We start from the raw sequence: 24,133 nt of genomic DNA on the forward strand, positions 1-24,133 counted from the left end.
TTAAGCATATTCACTGCCTTGAACCTACAATCACCCACTTGCCAGCAAACATCTTGGAAAATTTATGCTGGCCTCTTAGAAAAGATGTCAGGTTTTCTACTGCCAAACTTACTATGACAACCATGTATAATTTCTCATATTCAGCAGTGTGTCAATAGGTTATCCACTTCCATGGCACAATGGCCAAATTCAAAACAGTGCTTTATCGGCACCAAATGTGCTACTAAAGACTAACTGAGAATGTACTAAATATTATTTATCCCAAATACTGGAAAGATTACACAAGAGGGAGAGGGTGTGGTGTACCAGCCTGGGCTCCTGACTTCAGAGCGGGGGGCGCGGGGTACCAGGTTCGAGCCTGGGCATCGGCTCAACATCCTGTGATTCTGGGCAAATCCCTTAATCTTCCTGTGTCTACAATTCAGCACCTTGAGACCCTCATGGGTGATTTGTTGTGCTTTACAAATCCTAGATTTACATTTTCTAAAAAAAGACAATCAGTTTTTGTTTCACGTGGTTTATTTGTCACATCCTTTGTTTAATATAGTCAGTCAGATGCTACAGAAGATTTTGCGTGTTATATATTCTAGTGAAAGCCTTTATTAGAGTTAGCGGGTAGGGTACACTGTCACAAATGGGGCATAATACTCGGTGTGGCAAACTCAAGAGTCTCCTGCTCTATGTAAAGTTTGGGGAACAGCCATGTTTCACAGGCAGAGCCTACACTGGTGGAAAGTTTTGATTGATGGCTCGACGGACATTAGACAATAGGTCAAAGATTCATGGTTTTTACTCTTTGAGACATCCAGTAGAAGTCTGGAAGTCCTGAACAAGGCAACACATAAATGATACCCCATACACTGGGGAAAATGGGGGCAAAGCTACAGTGCCTTCTGAAGGCACAGAGATCTCAGTCTGCCTTACGATGTGATGTAGTCTGGTATGGGCATCAAGAGTACAACCCTCTGCCACCTGGAGAATGGTGTACAGCCTACCAACCTTTAAAATATTTCAGGATAGGTGAGTTAAGGAGACTTATTTAGTATCATTTTAGGGTTGCACACCAAACACAAGTGAATAGGGAGATGTAGTAAGTCAACAATATTCTAGGTAGGAGACTTCAGAGGGGGCACAATAAATAAATATGGGGATAATACTGAATCTGAATGGAATTCAAAAACATGATAGAAGGATTGGCAAATTTGTAAAATAGAATACTCTTCTTTCTATTCTGTTGTTAAAAATGGTTTTCTCTTCATTACTGGATGGCAGCATCCTAGTATTCATCACCAAACGGGAACTCTGGATGCTCTGAAATTCTAAAAATATACAAACACTCATTAAATATTGATTTATATAATTTCTATAACTCACACTTTCTGTTGCTTTATGACACCTTGATAAATGTTGTTTGCCAATCAGTTATTAATTGCCAGCGCTTGGAAGAAGATGACAAGTCCTACAAAAAGCAATAGATTCAACTAAAAATGTATTAAATAAACCAGCAAAAACTGTTCGCCTGCTGAATGTTAAATCTACCTTTACCACTTCCTTCCTCCACCCAACCTCACCAATCCTACCCTCAGTAATTAAAGAGGCCCTCTTGAAATGAAACCTTTTCATTCACAGCATTGGATGAGCATCTATCTATGAAAACACCAGTTTATTTAGTAACTTGTTCCACTGCCCAATCTATTTATAATATAGTATCAAGTATGTCTGCTAATATATTGCTTTACTTTACAAAGAGCCACTCCTTCCCCTCCTGTCTCAAACCCACCCGCCAAAGAAAACCTTAAATAGTGTACCTTTTCATGTCCAAGTAACGCAAGTCTTTGTTGAGAGCAGCAATGGCTTCCATGTCCTCAGGAGCCAACTGGAAGTCAAAGACCTGTTGGGAGAAATGATTTCATCTTCAGTGAGTACAACAGCACAGAACAATCAAACCCCACAACTTTTCAAAGTACGGATGAAAATCCACCTGATGTTTCAAAATATGAATGGAAATAAATATTCATACATTAAAATAATGTCACATGGTAGCTTTGTCCTATTATACCACAGCAAATGGAAGTGTACAAGGCATCACTTCTGGCAACCACCAAGAATCTTAAATGTGGAATTTATGGGTTGGGTTTTGTATAATGCTCTCATTTCATTGTAGGGCATCAAAAGATAAAGTGATGGATGGAATACTTGAATAAATCTCAGCCACTGACGATCTCTCGGGCTGCATCCCAGCCCATCATTTTTCACCATCATGCCACCTCAGTTTGGACTCAGTTATATGCAAATCAGCCTTACCCTGCTCGTCATGGAAACAGTCCAAATCAACTGCCAACCCAGGTCCTCCATGGACTGGAAACAAGCAATGGATGACCAGTTTCACCCTCATTATGGGCTCATCACTTGTTGTGTACCTTAGTAAGTCCCTCAAAGTGGGACAGGCATGCCAAGACATGGGTCCCGTGCACACAGTGTCACTGAAACCAAGCTGTACCTGGATGATGAGCCCATAAAAGGGCAAAAACAGCCCTAGGATGCTTGTGTTCTAGTTCAGGAGTCCAGGGGCTAGCATTTCAATGGCTTGCGGACTTCCTGTCAGGCCGATCCCAAAGGATTCAACTGGCTGACCAGGTGTCTGATTCTGGTGAGCCTGCGTGTGGTGTTCCTCAGGGTTCCGCGTGGCCCCCCCTTCTCTTCAATGCCTATCTCCAGCACTTGGTGGCCTCATTGACTGGTATGGAGTGCCAAGTCTTTAATTATACGGACAACACCCAAATTATCATCCAGATCAACAACTCTTCCACGGCCCATGTATGGATGCAGAATATTCTGAAGTACACGGTCAACTGGATGACAGCCAATTCTCTCAAAATCAACCCTGATAAAACTGAGATATTGGCATTACCACGGATATCAACCCTTGGGGTGACCTCTTCTGGCCAAAAGAGCTTGGTCCCCATCCCAAGCCACACCCAGTTGTAAAGAGTCTAGAGCCTTCGTAAGGAACTTGTCCTCCTCCCATTCAGGAAGAAACTAAAAACACTCCTTTTTACTGAAGCCTGGGGCACATCTTAGGCCAAGTTGGGATGCACACTCCGGCAGATGTGCTGAGGTTGGGCTCTCTCTCATAGCGCTTAGATACCAGTAGGTGATTATGCGCTCTAGAAATCCCAATTAACAATAACAATAATAATTTGTACATACTTGGTATACTGACGGGACTGCATTTATAGGGACCATACACTTGAGAATGGTCCCATGTTGGATATAGTTCCTATGATGAGTAGGATGTTATATAGACTTTAGTACCACTGAACAAGCCCTGAAGAATTCAGCTGTAATATTTCAGCATTGTCGAAACATGTGATGGCATGTAGTGGTCAACCTCTAAGACACCACCTGCAAATTCACCTACGTTAAACTGTCTCTACCTAAATGCTAGGTCCATTCCAAAACACTCTATAGAAATATGGGACATACTCAATCACCAGCTTACAGGCATATATTTCATTCCAGAAACCGGGCTTCACACGTCAGCCCTCCTTGTGTTCCTGTTGTACTTCCTGAAAACTACAAACTGGTCAGACTAACCAGAGAAGTTAGGCAGGGGGTGGAGTAGCAAATATTTTCAAAGGTATTCTTAATTACAGCTAATTGACACAATACTCTTGAAGTGGGCCGAAATAGCAATATTCAAAGTGGAACTACCCCATGGGAAGAAGTAGTATGGAGTTTTGATATATTGTTCCCTGGGCCCCAAGAAAGACTTCAGTTAATTTAACTGAATATTTAGCTCCCTATGTGCTATCTTCACCCAATTTCCTCCTAATCAGAGATTTTAATTATCATGCTGAAGTAGCATCTGACCCTGACGTCGATAACCTGTTGTCTAACCTTAAAATGCTCAACCTCCATTTGATAAAAACGGGCCCCACACATGTTGCTGGCCATACCTTTGACCTTTCCAATTCCCAGTGTATACATACTGACGAACCTGAACCTCTCCCTTGGGCAGATCACTATTTAATAAACTGTAATATCTTTGTTGAACATTCCCCTTCAATATCTGGAATAGGAAAAAAGGTTAAACCTAGATGCTATCTGCAGCCAGCGTTCAAGAAGTGTTTAAAACCACAGACATGAATAATACAGGAAACATTAATGCTGCTTGGGATATGTTTTCACGGTCCTTTGCAAGGCTCTTGATACAGTCGTCCCATATAAAACCTATAACACCCCTTGATAAAACGGCAGAACTAAAAATTGGCAAATCAAACTGTAAGAAACTAGAACAATTCACTGCTGCTGCTTGCTGCCTCTTTGCCCCTGGTCCGCCATGGCTTTGCTGATCGCAGAGGAGGGGTACAGCCCTTGCCCCTTCCAGCGCACTTCCGCTTCCGGCCAGCAATAATATTCAGATGCTGGGTCAGACACGCAGCGGATGAGTGCGGGTGAGTGCGAGGTGGAAGTCCTCGTTTAGCCTGGCCATTTTTTATATTTCGGCATTCGGCTTTTAAATTACTTGTACACTCTTAGCCTAAGCCTGTGACAATAATTTAACCTGTTTTAACCTGTTTCAAGAATCTTTTTAATAATACACTTATTGCGTGTGGGTGTTAACTTACAATACACTGCTATTGCTTGCTGCCTCTGTGCCCTTGGTCCACCACAGCTTTGCTGATTACAGTGGAGGGGTACAGTCCCTCCCCCGTCCAGCGCAATTCCGCTTTCAGCCAGCAATCATATACAGATGCTGAGCCTGATGTGCGCAGCAGGCGTGCCGCTGTCGTACCACTGGCGCGCCTAAGGCAAGCCCGTCTACATCTGTCCGTGCCTGGACCGTGCCCAGAGCCAGGACCCCTGACTCTTCTAACATAGGACTCCTTCAAAAGGGGATTTATTCAGCTAAGGAGCGTCAGGCTTTCCGACCAGCATTTAAGAATAACTGCTCTGAATACAACTCCCCCCCACACATGCCGAGGCCGAATCGGCTGCCTCATATTATACGAACTGGTTGTAGGACACCTTCAGGGAATTGGTTCCCACCAATCAGAGCTCTTTTAGGAAGGAACGCTGGCTCCTTGGTTCACAGAAGTCTTGAGGCTTGAAAAACAAGCATGTAGAAGGCAAGAAAGGATTTAGAGAAAAAACTACGATGACCAGATGAGACTGGTATACAAGAAGGCTTTAACCTCATTCAAAGATCTCATCAAGAAGGAAAAGAGTAGCTACTTCACCCAGGCAATCAATAGGGTCTCCAATTCGTTGAAAGAACTTTTCCAAGTTGTTCAGAGGCTTACGACCATCTCAAATAAAACCAATTCCACTGATAGTCAATCCTTTTGTGATACCCTCACTACCGCCTTCAAAGAGAAAGTAAAAGTTATTTTCCAGGACTTCGACAAGGGGCAACCCCATCTGCCAGGAGCCCTGACTGAGAATTCGTTAGATGACTGTTCTCTAACACATTTTACTGCTACTTCACCAGATCAAGTGACTTCCCTACTTTTGCAATCCAAATCAGGTTCCCCTTTTGACCCTTGCACAGTAAAGATACTGAAGATGGTCCCTGACATTATTGCAAGGAACCTATCTCAGATCTTTAATGTCATGTTCGCTACTATGACCTTCCCCTCGGGCTGGAAACAGGCTTCTATCCTTCCACTCCTACAAAAGCCAAATGTAATGGTTAAAGACATGGCCAACTATTGTCCTATCGCTCGCCTACCTCTGCCTGCTAAAATCTGCAAGAAGATGATGAATCTGGAATTATCCAAATGCATTTTTGACAATCAGCTCCTAGATACCTCCCAGTATGGCTTCCCTGGTCAAGGCAACGGAGGAGGTGAGGAAGGCAGTAGATGGCGGAAGTTCAGCAGTTATGATTTTACTTGACCTATCTGCGGCCTACGATACAGTTGATCATACCACTCTTATTGGCAGTCTAAAGTAAATAGGAGTTAAGGGGGTCGCGCTCGAGCTTCTCTCCTCCTTTCTCAGTGACAGATCTCAAACAGTAGCGCTAGTGAAATTTAACTCCCCACCCTACGCACTGCCTTGTGGAGTTCCACAGGGGTCTTCCCTTAGCCCCACTCTTTTTAACGTTTACGTAGCGAAATGGGCCCCACTCATAAGAAGTTTCAATTTGGATGTAACTTTGTATGCAGATGACACCTAGCTGATCATTTCAGCAGCCCATAATGACTTGTCAGGCCCCCTAAAATGCTGTAACTGTATCAAGGCAATCATTGGCTGGATGAGTGGGCATTGCCTTAAGCTTAATGCAGGGTAAACTGAGATTATGGTGTTCGGCAACCCCTCCCCAGCTTGGTCCACCAACTGGTGGCCTGATAATCAGCCCCAACATCCTCGTCCTGTCACTAAAGCAAAGAATTTGGGAATCATGCTTGATGACAACCTCAACATGAGCGTGCAAATATAATCTGTTACATCCGCAGCTTACTATATCATAAAAATGATAAGAATAATTCTTCCTTTCATTCCGGACAGCCATAGAAAACATTAATAACCCTTCTTGCACTTCCCAGGCTGTATTATTGTAATAGTCTTTATCTCACTGTCTTAGAAAAACATATGAGTCGACTACAAATAGTGCAGTATGCTGCAGCAAGACTCACTTTAATCTTCCCAAATTCCATTCCATTAAGCAGGGTCTTCGCAAGCTTTACTGGATTCCAATGCGCAGTCTGGATAAATTTAAAGCCCTCTGCTTGGCCCACAAAGGGCTGCATAACTCAGGCCCAGAACTTCTCAGGTCAGCTTTCAAGACTTACAAGCCCAACATAGAACTCAGATCAGCCAATGCCAATCTGTTAGTAGTTCCAACATTTAAGAAGGTGTAATGGGGTGGCAGAGGTATAGTCCTCAATACAAACAAACTCTGGCACAACCTCCCACCCCACCTCAGAGCGATTCCGTCATTAACATCATTCAGGAAGGAGAAAAAAACCTGGCTATTCAACATCTAAGTCACTACTCACCTGCCTCTTCTGCCGAGACACCTTTGGTAATAACGTGCTTTTAATATTTCCTAACATAACATAGAAAGTAGATGGAGGTATTTGAAAGATACCCTCTACAGAAACCAATACAAAAAAGCATTGGGGGCTTACCACTCGGAAATCAAATCAGCCAGAAATCTCCATACTATAGGCAGAATTGAACAGGCTGGAAACTCGGCAAAAGAGCTATTTAAAGTCGTTAAGGAGCATTCTAACCCCGCTTGCCTGCTGTACAGTTAATAGCCTCTCAAACACTCCTTGGCTTCACACTTTGAAACAAAAATTGACAACATCTATTGTAACTTTCACAGTGACACATTCGTGCCAACATATGTAGAATTTCATCATTCTTCAGGAAGTAACTCCCAGTCTATATTAGAAAGATTTGAATGGATTACCCACATTTAAGTATGGGATCTCTTAACTAAATCTGTATCTGGTTCTCCAGCAGATCTCTGTCTCCCTCACATCACAGCCTTGCTATCCAATTCTCTTGCACCAGTGGTTACTTCTGCATGCAGTCTATCTTTGCACTCAGCAACACTACCAAAGGAATGTAAATCGAATTTTTTCACACCTATTTTAAAATAAAAATATTGGCCAATCCCATGGACATGTCAAGCTACCGTCCTATTTCCCTGTTGCCCTCGATTAGCAAGCTGTTAGAATCTCATGTCAGCAGAGAACTTTCCTCATATTTAAAAATACACCATTTGCTTGAATCCTCTCAATCAGATTTTCACCTGGCTCATAGCACAGAAACCACTCTTGTAGCAGTAGTTGACTCGCTTACCGTTTCCTTGGATGCAGGCACACCTGCAATCTGATCCTTCTCGACCTGTCAACAGCATTTGATACTTTGTCTCATCCCATCCTGATCCACCATTTGTTTGAGTTGGGAATACACAGTACTGCACTGAATTGGCTAATATAATCCAAAAATTACGATTGGTCCTTTTTAATCCAAGACACTGTCCCTAGGAAGGGGTGTGCTTCATTGCTCGGCTCGGCCCTGAGCCCCATACTCTTTAATATCTATGTCTCTCCTCAGGCTCAGCTGGCGTTCAAATACTCTCATATGCTGATGACACACAACTGATCATTGCCCTTTGTCCCAGAGTTAGAGAACGTCACTACATGTATGAAAAACATTGCCAGGTGGATGTCCCTAAACTGCCTCCAGTTGAACGGGGAGACGACTGAGATTTTACTGTTTGGAAAGGCACAGTACCTCTGGACAACGGATTAGTGGCCCAAGGAACTCAGCCATGTGCCCCTCCCTAAAAATACAGTAAGAAACCTAGCCTTTTTGATAGATAACAAACTATTGATGAAAGAGCAAGTCACAGCCAGTTATGGCTCGTGTTTTGAGGTAATGCGCCTCCTTAAGAAAATATGTCAGTGGCTCTCGGTGTCCTAGTCCAGGCCCTTATAATCAGTCACCTGGACAATGGAAATGCACTACTTGCAGCATCCAATGAATTAAAACTACAGGTAGTGCAAAATACGGCTTCCCGGCTAGTAAATAAACAGCCACCGGGCACTCCGTCTGTTCCCCTGCTTAGAACCCTTCACTGGTTGCCTAGAAGGAAAAGAGCAATCTTTACACTACTCTGTCTGACCTTCAAAGTGAGGTCAGGTAAAGGACCATGACATCTGCAGGATAAACTAGTCCCCGACCTTCCTGAAAGAAACCTCAGATCAAGCAACCAGCTTCTTCTTCAAACACAACGTATTCGAACTTTAAAATACAATGGTCGCTCCTTTTCATACCTTGCCCCCACCACTGGAATCAGCTCCCTTTTCACATTAGGGATTGCACCGAGTTTTCAGGCTTCAAAAGACATTTGAAGACCTGGGGCCTCATTTATGAAAAGTGACGCATTGCTGCGTGAAAACAGCGATGCGTCACTTTTCACTGCGCTCTCCCTGCGACATGATTGATGCGCCATATTTATAATATGACGCATCATGTCGCAAGGAGTTACAGATACGTCAGTATTTCTGACGTATCTGTAGGCGTAAAAGTGACGCATTGCTGGAGTGTGTCACCAGAGTGACTCAACTCCAGCAATGCTTCCTTTCACTTGGGGAAAGCCCCATGTGAAAGGGCTTGCGTCAGTCTTACGCCTGCTGTGAGGCAGGCGCAAGATTTTGACGCAACAGCGTCCTAAAAGTGACGCCGTGAAATCTCATAGATTTCCCTGCGTCACTATTACGAGGCTTTTTGCGGGTGAACGCCCCCTCTGCATACATTATACCTGACGCAGGTATAATGTAGCGCAGGGGTTTACAAAGTGACGCATCTGCTTAGATGCGTCACTTTGTAAATAGTGCGCATCAGGAGGCATGTTTTACGCCGCCGATGCGTCACAAAAAGTGACGCATCGGAAGCGCAAAACTCACGCAAGGCCTCATAAATGAGGCCCCTGGCTCTTATCACGGCACAGGCCATCTGACCTGCTATCCAAGCGCAGAGATGCCCTTCCGGGGACAAGTTGTTGCACTATATTAAATTAACATAACAAAACATAACAAGTACAATGTATGCTGTACATGAAAATTAAGAACTGTAAATAAAAAAACAAAACTACTGATACCACGATCCCAAGAGTGATTTGCTGAGCGTTAGAAGATTGTACTGAAATTGTGGACTTTCCTATGGAGGACAAATTGGTGTGTTTTCCTCCTGAGCACCAGACTTTTACATTTCTGTTGTTTACTATTTTGAAATGATATCGAGGACACAGTGGTAGTGTGCACCCGTACTTCCCAGCCACCAATCTTGTTGTAACTTACTTCTCAAGGCTGGTAGGACTTTTTGGGCTCAACTTCCTGGACTGGTAAAACATCTGCTGAAGGCACTTCAGTTATGGACTGTACAAGTGGAGCCATGTAATGCACACAGCAATGTTCAGTTCTATTAATCCACTCCTGCAAAGCACCATAAATTGGAGAATCCTCGATCCTAGCCTGTAGGAACAACGAATTATCCCCTGCCATCTGGCACTCATGCTACAAAACTCTACGAAACCCTTCTGAGGATATTGACAATTAGAATGAGCATTGCATTTCAATATTTGCCAAACCCAACACACACCAATACAGGGATGTGCAAGTGCAAAAGGTATTCTCAACAAACCTGCTGGATTGAACCTCCACACATGCTTTATCGCTCGGTAATGAATTTAGCACACTAGCCACTCTATTCTCTATCTAGCATCCTGACCGCTACTGACTGTCAAGATATACCAAGTTAGCGGGTTCTTATTTTACCTCTTTAGAGAGTGGGGATTCCTTTTGGTCCAGCCCTACTTTCCTTTCTGGCACAATGAAGCCATATGGAGACCTGAAAATAACCCTCAATTTAAGGGAAACCATCATCAGTGTTTTCAAAATAAAACTCTTCTTTAACATAGGGTAAATGCTTTTCTGACCTTCCATAATTTGTTTTTAACCCAACCAGCATCTGCTCTCACAACAAATTGATTCACACAGTATCCACTCATGCGCTTACCACAGCGTCGCTGACCATGCTTGCTTCTTGAGCCTTGAGATTCACTAGTATATCACACTCTGGCAAACTGCCTCCTATCTGACCACTACCACACCGGGCATCCATGGCATTAAATAGGTTACAAACGACATTATGTAATAGACATTTATGCCAAATAACGCACAGCCTGTTTTCCCCTAAATCAGACACTGAATATCAGATTTCTCCATAAAAAGAATGTAATTGTAGTACTGCAGAGAAGTGCTGCAACAGTCCTGCTAGAGTATAGTTATCCTGCTAAAATTGCTGGCAATGTCACTTGCAAATGTAAGATCCCTTACATAGGGAGTTGGAGGTTGGTGCTGTAAAATTAAAAGCATGGCACCTATCTTGATATGTTCACATAATAATGTAGTCCCACCTCTTACTTTCAGAACTCTCTCCCAGGCTTCCTTTTTCTGGTCTCACCCACACGATGAAGAGTTCCAAGAGGCATTTGTTTCCCATTGCAGCACTGTCCATGGGTAAAGCCAGGGCTCAAAGAAGGTCAGACAGAACGAAGTAGCAACATATGTCAGGAGCTGACATTTTTAGTTGTCCCTCAAGAGGGATTGGTCATGTGACCCTTGACTTCCAAAGTCGAGCAGGGACAAACCATTATTCTTGGTTCTTTAAGCCGCTTCTCACTAATGATGACAACTTTCTATTCAAAGCACCCCTACTGTTAAGGAAGGGGGTTTCCTTGACTGGTCACCAGATGACTTACAAGCCCAACATAGAACTCAGATCAGCCAATGCCAATCTGTTAGTAGTTCCAACATTTAAGAAGGTGTAATGGGGTGGCAGAGGTATAGTCCTCAATACAAACAAACTCTGGCACAACCTCCCACCCCACCTCAGAGCGATTCCGTCATTAACATCATTCAGGAAGGAGAAAAAAACCTGGCTATTCAACATCTAAGTCACTACTCACCTGCCTCTTCTGCCGAGACACCTTTGGTAATAACGTGCTTTTAATATTTCCTAACATAACATAGAAAGTAGATGGAGGTATTTGAAAGATACCCTCTACAGAAACCAATACAAAAAAGCATTGGGGGCTTACATGAAATCGCCCCAGTATCCATTCACGTTCCTAGCCGCAGTCAAAGACTCAATTTAAACAAAATCACGTCACAGATGGACTTCTGCACTAAACATCAATTCTTACAAGAAAATCAACTCTCCTCCTCTGCCTTCAATTATGCCCTCAATGTAAATCCCACCTCTTTCCATCCACCCAATCCGGTCTATCCTCTGTCCTTCAACCGCCCTAGTTCGGCATCTGTCTCCTCCTTGGTCCTACATCCCCATCACTTTCAAGGAATTGTAATATCCAGTTCATGCAGTCAAGCAGCCCTGTAGATAGGTTTTGCACTCTCTAAATACACCCACGCACATCTACTCACCTGAATATTTTGTTTGATGCGCTCTGGAGTGAAGCTCTTAGCCAGAACTACAACACCATGTTGAAGAAAGTAACGCATGGCAACCTGGGCTGGATATTTCTTGTACTTCTGGCCAATCTTTAAAAGTACTGGGTCATCCAGGAGCACTGGAGACCTCTGGTCAATACTGCAACACAAGAGGAAATGATTGATTAAACACCACCAATCATATTTGCATTACAACAATCTGCAGTAAATGGTCTGGCTTGTATTAAATGTGGTGCAGTTTAGAGATCATCCAAAGACCAAGGGTCTGACGGTGTCAGTTTCTGAGGACAGTTTCTGAGAGCAAAGCCACAGTTGGCCCTGACATTAGCTACACCTGTGGGGGAGTAGGGATGGGCGTAGAGTAGCTACCAGCCCCACTGCATTAGAAGGCCAACACTGCAAGGATTAAGAACAGCATCTCACAAACGATGGGACAAAATTCTCAGGGTGTCAGGCTTGTGAGTGTTTTTATGCACTTATAAAACTGTGCATTAATAACGTTGTGTAAAAAATGAATCTACACTCAAATGTACACGTGAATACTTACCTGATACTAATGGTTTTTAAATGATTTTACTTTGGCATGTTAAAGTGTCTTTTCTTGGCTTATGCTAACTAGGTCCTCAGTTAGGCCACATCGCCATCTTGTTTAAAATGTATGCCTCACCCGGCATGCACACTGTTTATTATGTCTGCTGCACACATTCAAGCAAACTTGTTTGTTTATTTTGTTCTCACTGTTCTTGAAGAAAACCGTTCCTACCTGGGCTCAGTAATATTACAACCATTGAAGGTTTCTTTCGTTAGCTCACTGTACTGCATTAATTTACAAAATGTCGCTGTTGTTTTTGTAACTAGTTTGTTCTGCCATCTACAGATTACATTTGCATAGAAAGGCTGAAATAATATTCATGTAATGGATTGGCACTTAAATGATAAATCAATATGACATCTAATTAAACTGTGTTCTGTATTGTCCAAATTGTTACTCTTTTGTTCACAACATGATGAATTGTCAGCTTTATTTATGTTCTATGAGAAGATTTCCTATGTAAACAATGGATTTTGGAGAAATCTCAGAACTTTCCTGGGATGATTCTGATGCTACTAGTGATGCTGCCCCATTTTATACTGAATTTGCAGCTCATTTGGGATTTAGAATTTTCTGATTTTGCTTATTATTCTATATTGCCATTTTACCCTGAGCCATCATGGCAATTATCGCTTATGATTTCTGTATTCCACCCCTTAGATTTTTGTGATTAATATTTTCAAATTATTTTATTCTGCCCTGGAACTCATTTATTGAGTCTGTCCTCATTTAATTATTTGTATTTTTGATATGTTATACAGTGTCTTGCTTCGGAATATATTGCCTCATGAATTGAGGTTTAATATTGTCCTCAATCCATCCACCCATGGGCATGCTATTGCAGTGTTATCTTGGGCATAAGAATTCAGGGGCATATTATCAAGAATGGCGAAATTATCGCCGTTTTAGCAGCAGGAAACTGCAGCTAAAACGGCGATAATGGGCTTGATAAAATGCCCTTGTGAATTCCCATAGCAGCCCAGGGTAACACCAGAACCTGGGCTGCTATGGGAATTCACAAGGACATATTATCAAGCCCTACAAAAGAGGGAGATTTGCTATATCCGATCTGCACATCAAAACTTGTCTCTTTCCTATACAAGAACAACACCATATCACATAGACAAACTTTTGAGTGCAATCTTGATGTAAAATGCTTATCCTCCTTAAGCATTAGCCATAGACAGTCTGCCCACCAACACGAACTCGGTTGCAGGAATTTCAGGTCGGAGAAACTCTTGGGGCCTCATTTATGAAAAGTGACGCATCGCTGCATGAAAACAGCGATGCGTCACTTTTCACTGCGCTCTCCCTGCGACATGATTGATGCGTCATATTTATAATATGACGCATCATGTCGCAAGGAGTTACAGATACGTCAGTATTTCTGACGTATCTGTAGGCGCAAAAGTGACGCATTGCTGGAGTGTGTCATAAAAGTGACGCAACTCCAGCAATGCTTCCTTTCACATGGGAAAAGCCCCATGTGAAAGGGCTTGCGTCAGTCTTACGCCTGCCGTGAGGCAGGCGCAAGATTTTGACGCAACAGCGTCCTAAAAGTGACACAGTGAAATCTCATAGATTTCACTGCATCACTATTACGAGGCTTTTTGCGGGTGAACGCCCCCTCTGCATACATTATACCTGACGCAGGTATAATGTGGCACAGGGGTTTACAAAGGGACGCATCTGCTTAGATGCGTCACTTTGTAAATAGTGCGCATCAGGGGGCATGTTTTACGCCGCCGATGCGTCACAAAAAGTGACGCATCGGAAGCGCAAAACTCACGCAAGGCCTCATAAATGAGGCCCTTGATGCTTTATGATGGAACTAATCATGGCTCCAGAAATACAATAAATGAGGACTACTGCAACTCTTACTGGCCTGCAAATAGATTGAAATACATGTTGGGTGAAGTTTATTTTAAGGGATATTGAATTGCATAAACGTTGGTAGATACAGTGCTGATCAAATTGGATTTCGGCCTTGAGGAAGCCCGTGAGGGGTGAAACGCGCGTCGGCTGTGAAGCACTTTGTTTTAAAACAAATAAAACCTGAAATTTGTCTACACTACGTGATTCCTTTGGATTGAGAAGGAGTATCTGTTCAGAAATTCAAACTGAAGAATGGTGCTGAATGCACATGGATTATAGTGACTATATATGATGTGCACTGGTGTTTTCGTTTCATATTATCAAGCCCATTATCGCCGTTTTAGCGGCAATTTCCTGCCGCTAAAACGGCGATAATTTTATAGGTCTTTCTTGATAATATGCCCCTTAGTGATTCCGAGAGCCCACAGGAGTAATGATTGTGTTTCAGAATGAATGCTTTGGGGTTATTTCTCTGAAAAACAAAAACATGTAGAGAAACACTAATCGGGCGATTCACAAAGGTAAGTCACACGTGTAAGTAATTTACATGTGTAAATTTACTTTTACACTTTTGAGTAACTTTACTACTTTTGAGTATTCACAAAATCAGTGCGTAATATTACTGAAAAGTGTAGACTAAGACATCTGCACTCCCAAGGCCAAAACATTTATTTTATTTTACACGGGAATTTATTTTTTAATTTAGGCATAAATAAATATAATTGGAATTTTGTTTATTTCACTTGAATTAAATATTTAATTCAGAAGTTTGTTATTAGCACTGTAGCAGTATTAAAATGTCGTTTTTTTATTTAAAGAAATATTTACAATTATTTTCAATGAATAGTTATCACAAAAATATTCTTATAATTTGAGTTCTCAGCCTGATTGCAGAAACTCCTTATTGTAAATATACAGAAAATTACTTTTTTTATGTATTAATAGTTATTAAAAGTGATGTATATACTTTATTATCAGTAAAGCATTTATAGTTTTATAAATGTATGTTACATTCATCTTTAAAACCCAAAGTGTTCTTGTTAAAATAAAAAATATGTACAAATTCTATAAACCTTAAATTACGTATATTTATATTTTTTCATAATTTTAAATACTTTAAATGTAACATTATTTCCTATGGAGGTTTTTCCAAGTCCCTAAAATTAACATCAATCAAAGAACATTTATAAGTGAACAGCTGCTTCAACCAGAAGCATCCCAGTGCTAAAAGTGGAGATTGATCACTGAAACTGAGTAGATGTTGATATAACAGCATTTTTATTTAAGAGAAAGGTTTTCAGATCCCTCTTGAAGGTTGAAACTGAGGTGGCTCTGCGCAGCCTAACTGGTAGTGCATTCCATAGTTTCGATGTCAGAAATGCAAAATATCTTCCTCCCTGTCTGGTTCTATAATATTTTGAGACTTGCAAGAATAGATGACCTGAGTACTCAATATTTCTTATATGGGTGAAGTCTCTTTTTCTAGTAACTAACTCCATTATTTTCTGTGGTAAGCGAAACAATACCAGCGGTTGGCCATGTGGGATACTAGACTCTGACCTTCAGTACTTTACTACTTTTTAGGGTTCCTTCTTGGCTGCATAAAACTATCGAAGTTCAGTTTGTAAATAGCTATGGCTTATTCTTTTGTGGGTGTGGTGACGTCCCTCCCTAGACATACCGCAGTCGGGGCAGAGATATTCGAAAAAATAGGTACTGGAGGCAGAAGCTCATCATCAAGGTTGGTGAGTAGCATTTTGTAGTGTGTTTTGTAATATTACCAAGCGTATTACAAAATGCAGTTTGTGAATATACCACTAAAATGGGCTGGCTGTTGGACCGGCAGAGACAGGACCTACCCTACCCCAGAGGTTTGGCAGCTTGCCAGTATCCCTTTGCGACCCTATGATATCAAGTTGCAGTATAACCTCATTTTTCAAGCTGCAGTACATCCCCATATTTCAGCATCATACATTTCTACAGAAACAACATTTTCATATTATACATGGAGTATTAATTTGATTATCAGAGATAAAAGTTGAAACTTCGGTTTGCTAAACAAGCTTCTGAATGAATGCAAATCATGCTCTCTGAAGATGTTCATGCTGGACTAGGGTGAATGCTAGATCAACTTGCAATTGCATCTTTATTGCTCTTTCAACTTCTGAACTCTAGCAAGGTTATTTTGGGGGGCCCTACTCCTAGTGCCTATGGTAAAATTAGAAGAAACCAAATATCTTAATAAGTGTTTATTTGCCACCACTATCTCCACCCAGTATGTTCTTATGTGCAGGCAGTATCACAAATCCTCCAAAACAGATCTCTAATACCTGAGAAAATTTCAAGCAGGCATTTCGGCCACAGGTACCAATTAAATGGCTGTTTTGCTTACCACACATTCTTTTAGATTATCCCTGCTTCGGAATATCCATTTTGTATTAACTATTTCCTTATGTACAACTCCTTCTCAAAGAGTTTTAAAGTACCGGTGGGTTTTGTGTTTAGGAATAGCCACAGAGTGAATATGGAGTCAAGATCACCCCCTCCTTTATAGTCACACATTTTTCTACTTGAGTTATGTCCATCATTTCTGCTTGTTTTATTACCAGGTTCATCACCCAATGTCTGATCTGATTATAGTGGAATCTCTCGGCTTTCTGTACGTGGAATGCCTATTTGCAATCCTCAAACATTTTGATGTATTAAGCATATCTGAGAATCTGAGACAGTCAGACACTCTTCCTCTTTTCAGTTGTCGAATGGCCCTGCCAGAAGTGTTTGGATTATGGTGTGTATGCATGTATGGTGACAGGAAATTTGCAAGGTCTGTGAGTTTGGTCAAGTCATCTCAGACATAGCTCTTAGTGCTCCCTGGGGATCTACTGTAGGCATTTGGAGGTCTAACACGTTTGTGCTTCCAAATTAGATCTCAAATAGTTCTCACCACTACCACTCAAACCATTCACGACATACCGTGGCGGTCTTTCTCACAGACCACTCTGGCAGCACTCTAAGTTATGCTACTTTACTTTACTTCTCCATATGAACTGTACTATCATTTTTATATCATTTGTTTTAGAGTTACTTGGTGAATATTTCTATGACAAAGAGAAAAGAGTTCCCCTTATCAGGTCTTTTCTCATTAAGTGAAGGATCACAGGATAACTGGCGTCAAACAGTCAGAAAATCTTCGGCTAGATATGTTCTTTCCAGTGTTGCCCATATAAAGGGATTTAAATCATTCAAATTTCCTTGCACAGAAGGGCAAGTTGAATATCTCAGACTTAGAAGTGTTTATATTAAACCCGGCCACTTGCTCAAGTTCATGCAAATGAATGAGCAATTGTCTCACAGAATCATCTTGTGATGCTAAGAATAACAGGACATCATCTACACATTGTTATACTTTTGTACCCATCTAATGATTGCTGGAAATGGTTTGATGTTCATTGCAAAATCATGGAGGACGAGTGGACAACTGTGCCAGGTTTTGCTGCCTAATTTGAAGGTTCTTGACAGCCTACTTTTTACACTCACATGTACTGTGAGACTTTGTCACAACCTGAAGGTGGGGGATGGTGGGAGGTAGATAGACAGCCGCAGGGTCAGATTTCTAAGTCCCAAACTTAGGTGCCTATTAGGATGGCGGACAGACCTGCGTCCGTCCGCCACCAATACAAATTAAAAATTCCTTTTCACTGCGACCCATTCACAACCCATTGAACAATAGATGAAGGCAGTGTTTTCTGATCATGATCATTCGAAATAGATGAGTTCAGGGACACAGTGGTACTCCAAACCCTCTTTCATAAATGAATGATACACTCACAAAAGCACTAGAAACAAGAGCTAAACTATAAAATGTTTATCTCTAAAACCCAGGTCTAGCGCATAAAACATGAACGGTAGCATCACCGAATGAGAAAATAAATGCAGTAATGGATTACATGAATTTCGAAAACAATATGAACATTACTAACTAGGGAGCACGTGCATCAAGTAATTTTGTGGTCGCACATAGTGGGATTCGCAAACATTGGCCATTTGTGATCGCAAAATGGCCTCTTCTGATGCATGTACCTTTTCGGCAATTCACAATTTCGGTATTCGCAATTTTTTGCAATTCCCTAAATTGCGAATGCAAATAGAGAATCACAAATTGCGATTCCCTAATGCAGATGCAAGAAGCCTTTCCTAAATGTGAACTGTACATTTAGGAAACGCTAATTACCATCAACTTCAAGTTGATGGTAATATGTGCATACTTTGAAAACTGCAGAAAAATGCATTTTTCAAATTGCCATGTAGCGCACACATGCCCATAGGGCTTGTATGTGCTTTACATGTGCACACTTGCACTTTTCACGGGGTGCTTCAGGGTATCCTCAGGCCCCCATCCAGCCTTGTCTTTGTATTCGCTGTTTGTGATTACCAATTTGGTAATCGCAATTAGCGAATGCAATACCATTCGTTCCTATGGCCTTGAGACCCATAGGAATGAATGGAGTCACGTTACCTAATAGCAATTTGCTATTTGCCGAATCGCTATTAGGTAATGTTAAGGAATCACAATTTTTTTGCGATTCCTACATGCATAGCATTTTGCGATTCCCAAAAAAGTGAATCTGTAAAATTTGCTATTTGGGAATCTCAAAAATGCGGGCTTGATGTATGTGCCCGATGGTCCCTAACACGCTATTGCTAATTTTAATCCCTGTGCTAAATTTGCTTCTTCTTAAAATGTACAGCACACCTTCTATCTAGCAGAAATAGCTGTTTAGCTACTCTCTATCACAGCCCTTGCCTGGGAATGATAAGCAAAGCAATGCTGAAGCCCACTGCTCTGCACCGCTCCTGTAGCAGCCCCCAACCAAGGCTGGCTGTGGCTGCACACTGGTGTGACCACTGGCTGGATAGTTGTAGCACAAGAAACATTAATTCCATAAATCACACATTTAACTCCTAAATATAGTATAGGATAGTTGTAGCACAAGAAACATTAATTCTATAAATCACACATTTAACTCTTAAATGTGTGATTTATGGAATTAATGTTTCTTGTGCTACAACTATCCTATACTATATTTAGGAGTTAAATGTGTTATTTATGGAATTAATGTTTCTCGTGCTAACAGTTGACACAATGTGCTGGATTGGACACAGATTGTGATAATGGAGGGGGGTGGTTATTTGCTAGTTACCCTCTTGTACTTTTGAAATATAAAATGTCTCTTGTCTACGTGTACGTCAGTAAAGCATGAGCCTGTAAATAATTCATATCTCTATTATATAGAAAACTGTCCTGAAGAAGGTGACATATCGAACACTCACTGAAACTCAGCGTCGACCTTCTGTTTTCTGAATATGTATTGTACATTGTTTTTAAACTGTGGTGGTTAATCCCTCTTTTTACAATTGTCAAAATAAAAATACTATATTTTTTTAATATAACATTGTTCTTTTTGGGCTACCTTTCACAAACACTGCACCCTGCCCACAATGGGTACTTTGGGCCTACCTAAGGGGTGCCTGACTGTGTGTGCACGGGCCAAGTCGACATGACAGATACAAACTGCGCGCTGACTCTGCAATGGCAGGTCTGAGGTACCTTTTCCGGGCTACTCACGTGGGTGGCACAATCTGTGCTGCAGGCCCACGCATAGCATTTGGTTCCAAGGCCCTGGCACACTCAGTGCACTTTACTAGGGGCTGACAAGAAAACCAAACAGTCAATCACGGAAACACCAATCCATAACATACTTTACCACAGGAGCACTTGCACTTTACCACTGATCAGCAGTCAACACGGGAGGGCAGAAAGCAAAAACTCAGGGGAAACACGCCAAAAGATGCCAAGTCTAACACATGTCCCTCCATCTGAAAGTAGGGAGAACTACCCAACCTCCTGGGAGTTCTCTTCACTAAGGCGGAAGAACCTGGACAGACCATCTGCATTGACGTGTTCTGTGCCAGGACGGTGTTCCATCGTAAAATCCATTCCCTGTAGGGAGATGGACCACTTGAGCAGTCTTGGATTCTCACCCCTCATTTGCATTAAACACGTGATGGGCCTGTGGTCTGTCTGAGCTCAGAAGTGAGTCTCAAACAGGTAGAGCTTCAGCTTCTTCATTGCCCAGACCACAGCAAAAGCTTCCCTTTCTATGGCACTCCACCTCTGTTCCCTGGGCAGTAGTCTCCTGCTAAGGAAGACTACAGGCTGGTCTAGGCCCTCTTCGTTCAATGCTCTGAAGCATCAGTTTGCACAAAGAATTCCTTGGAGAAATCGGGTGCCTTGCTGTGCACATGGCGGCCTTCAGGGCATTAAATGCCTTCTGGCAAGACTCAGTCCAGCTCACCTTCTTGGGCTGCTTACGGGAAGTCCGCTTGGTTAAGGGGGCAATAATGGTGCCATAACCCTTAATGAATCTCTGGTAGTACCCAGTAAGCCCTAAAAAGGCCCTCAACTCTGTCTGGATCTTGGGGGGCTCCCAAGCCAGAATGGTGTCAATCTTGGGTTGTAGGGGCTCAACCTGGCCGCTCCCTACCTGGTGTCCCAAGTACACCACATAACCCTGCCCGATCTGGCACTTACTGGCTTGATCATGAGGCCTGCCCTCTGCAGCGCCTTCAACACTTCACCAAGGTGCTGCAAGTGTACTTCCCAGCTGGAACTGAACACTGCAATGTCATCCAGGTAGGTGGTACTGAAGTCCTCCTGCCCAGCCAACACCTGGTTGACCAACCTCTGAAAGGTGATAGGGGCATTCTTCAACTCAAAGGGCATCACCCGGAACTAGTAATGTCCTTCTGGGGTTGAAAATGCGAGCCTCTCCTTGACCCCATCGGTTAAGGCAATCTGACAGTATCCAGACGTTAAATCAAACGTGCGGAGGAACTTGGAAGCCCTCAACCGATCAATGAGCTCATCAGCTCTGGGGATGGGGTGTGCATCAGTCCTGGTGACGGGATTGAGCCCACAGTAGTCCACACAAACCAGCAGTTCTGGAGTGGCCCCCTGTGCAGCAGCCTTTGGGACCAAGACCACTGGGCTGGCCCACGGACTACTGGATGGCTCAACCACCCCTAACACCAACATCCCACTTGATGCTAGCCTTTAACCGGTCAGCCAATCTGTAAATGTTGTGCTTCACAGGGGGGCTGTCTCCGGTGTCCACGTCATGGGTACACCAGTGAGTAACACCTGGGGTCAGGGAGAACAGCGGGGAAAACTGTCCCAGCAACCGGTGACAGTCACTCTGCTGCCTGGCTGTAAGTGTCTGGGAGAGGATCACACCTTCCACTGACCCATCACTTTCCTTGGCCGACAGGAGGTCGGGGAGAGGCTCACTCTCCTCTTCCACCCCGTCATCTGTCGCCAAGGGCATGCTCACTTCGAACATCTCAAAGTGGGGTTTAAGGCGGTTCACTTGGAGGACCCGCAAAGGGTTCCTGGGAGTCTGCAAATCCACCAGGTAGGTTGTGCTCCACCACCTCAAATGGCCCGGTCCACTTGTCCTGTAAGGCACAAGGTTCGACTGGGGCCATTACCCACACTTTTTGTCCAGGTTGAAACTCGACCAGAGTGGCATTCTGGTCATACCACTTCTTCATTTCTTTCTGGCTGGCCTCGAGGTTCGCCTGAGCAAGTTTCCTGAAGTGGGTAGTTTGGTTACGGAAAGCCAGCATGTAACTAAACACATCCTGGGGAGTTTTCTTGGGAGCTGCCTACCAGCCCTCCTTCACCATACTCAGAAGTCCTCTCACAGGGTGACCATACAGAAGCTCAAAGGGACTGAACCCGAGAGACTTCTGGGGTACCTCCCTGTAGGCAGAGAGAAGGCAAGACAAGAGGACGTCCCACTTACGCCTTATGGGTTCTGTTAGACCCTTAATCATGCCCTTCAAGGTTTGATTGAACCTTTCTACCAGACCGTTACCTTGTGGGTGGTAAGGGGTGATGAACTTGTAAGTGACACCACACTCCTTCCACAGGGATGTCATATACTTCAATATGTAATTGGTCCCCCTGTCAGAAATCACCTCTCGGAGGAACCCCATGCGGCAAAAGATCCCCATTAATGGCCGGCCCACCACTGGCGCCGTAGTAGTCCAGAGAGGGATTGCCTCCGGGTGCCGGGTGGCATGGTCCACCAAGAATAGGATGTACCTGTTGCACAGGGCTGTCCTAGGATCCAGTTGCCCCACAATTCCACCCCTATCCTTTCAAAGGGTGTTCCAGCAACGGGGAATGGTTAGAGAGGAGCTTTTATTGCCCTCCCACTCTTACCACTTGCCTGGCAAGTTTGGCAAGACCAGCAATGTACATCTTACTGCCTTTGCATTTGGGGCCAGAAGAAGTGGGTGACAAGCCAGTCAAAGGTCTTGTCCTGCCCCAAATGTCCTCCCAAAGGCACGTCGTGAGCCAGACCCAGTAGGAAGGTCCTGAAGCGCTGGGGTACCACCAGCACATGGGCGAACCCAGGCTCAGCGACCTTAGGCTCGCTATACAGGAGATCATTCTCCCAGTAGATCCAATGTGATCCGAACTGGTCATCAGTCACCTGGTATACGGCCTGCTGCCGCTGACCCCCCAGAGAAGGGCACTCCTTCTGCTCCCTGCAGAACTCCTTCCTGGTGGGACCCCCTTCTTGCTGCCAATGGGTCAGCTCGGAGATGTTCCCCAGTTTGGCTACCTGTTCCCCTGTAGGCACCGGGGCGTCCCCCTCAAGGTCCGCCTCCTCCCGGGCCGTGGGAACTTCAGGGGCTGGTTTCCAGCGCCCCTTGTCCTTTCTCTTTGCAGGCACCTAGGCCACTGTTTCAGTCTTCGGGTCCTTCCGATCACCCTCTCTGGCCACCATGGACCGAGTGGACACGCATGCTCACTCTGGCAACCCATGCATCTCCAAATGGGACCTGAGCTCAACATCTTTCCACAAGGACTGCTCCAGGTCGTTACCGAGCAGACAATCTACAGGCATGGAAGGGCTCACAACCACCCTCAAGGGACCTGAGACCCCCCGCCAATTGAAGTGAACCTGTGCCACCAGACACTGGCGCTCTGAATTGTTGACTGCAATTACTTGGTAGAATGCCTCTGGGACTATCTGCTCCTCAGAGACCAGGTGACACCGGACTAAGGTCACACTGGCTCAGGTATCCCTGAAAGACTCTACTCTTCTCCCTTTGATGGTCCCTGGGACCTTCTCACTGTCCCCTAGTGAGACAAGAGTCATTTCTGCAAGTTCCCCACCCTCCTGTGGGTACTCCTCCTCCTCCCCAAGCGCTACACTAGCCAACACCTTATACTGCCCACCAGTGGGTGGCTGTGACCCCTGGAGCACCTGGGGTCCCCCTTCATGTGTCCCACCTAGTCACACGCAAAACATTTGAGGGGCCGTTCTTAGCAGGCTTTCCTGGCGAGATCCCTTGTTTCTTATCTCAGTGGGATGGGAACCTTAACCCTGGGTGTTAGTTTGGGCCCTTTAGAGAACTCCTGTGCTTTACCCTTGCCCCTCCACTTTTCTGCTGGGGACCCGGCCACCTTTGGCTGAGCCTCCCCCAAGCGCTTTCTTGTGGACCCTGGTACTCACCCAGCGGTCCGCCTCCATAGCAAGCTTCCTAGGGTCAGTCAGCTTACTATCAACTAGGTGCTGGCACAGATCTGCAA

The 24,133-nt window shown here is 43.7% G+C and overlaps 1 protein-coding gene across 1 annotated transcript in view; it reads right to left on the reverse strand.

Moving 5' to 3' along the window:
* Nucleotides 1–538: 538 nt before the first annotated feature.
* Nucleotides 539–24,133, reverse strand: part of LOC144769404 (estradiol 17 beta-dehydrogenase 5-like) — a 205,439-nt gene continuing 181,844 nt past the window's right edge. Inside the window, exons 7-9 of the mRNA XM_078653488.1 lie at nt 11,973–12,138; nt 1,809–1,891; nt 539–1,319 (exon numbers count right to left, since the gene is read on the reverse strand). Of these exons, the coding sequence (XP_078509614.1) occupies nt 1,277–1,319; nt 1,809–1,891; nt 11,973–12,138 (292 nt within the window). The 3' untranslated portion in view covers nt 539–1,276. The remainder of the gene's footprint in view (nt 1,320–1,808; nt 1,892–11,972; nt 12,139–24,133) is intronic.

This window comes from Lissotriton helveticus, chromosome 1_1 (genome assembly GCF_964261635.1).
Source record: "Lissotriton helveticus chromosome 1_1, aLisHel1.1, whole genome shotgun sequence".
Taxonomy (NCBI): Eukaryota; Metazoa; Chordata; class Amphibia; order Caudata; family Salamandridae; genus Lissotriton; species Lissotriton helveticus.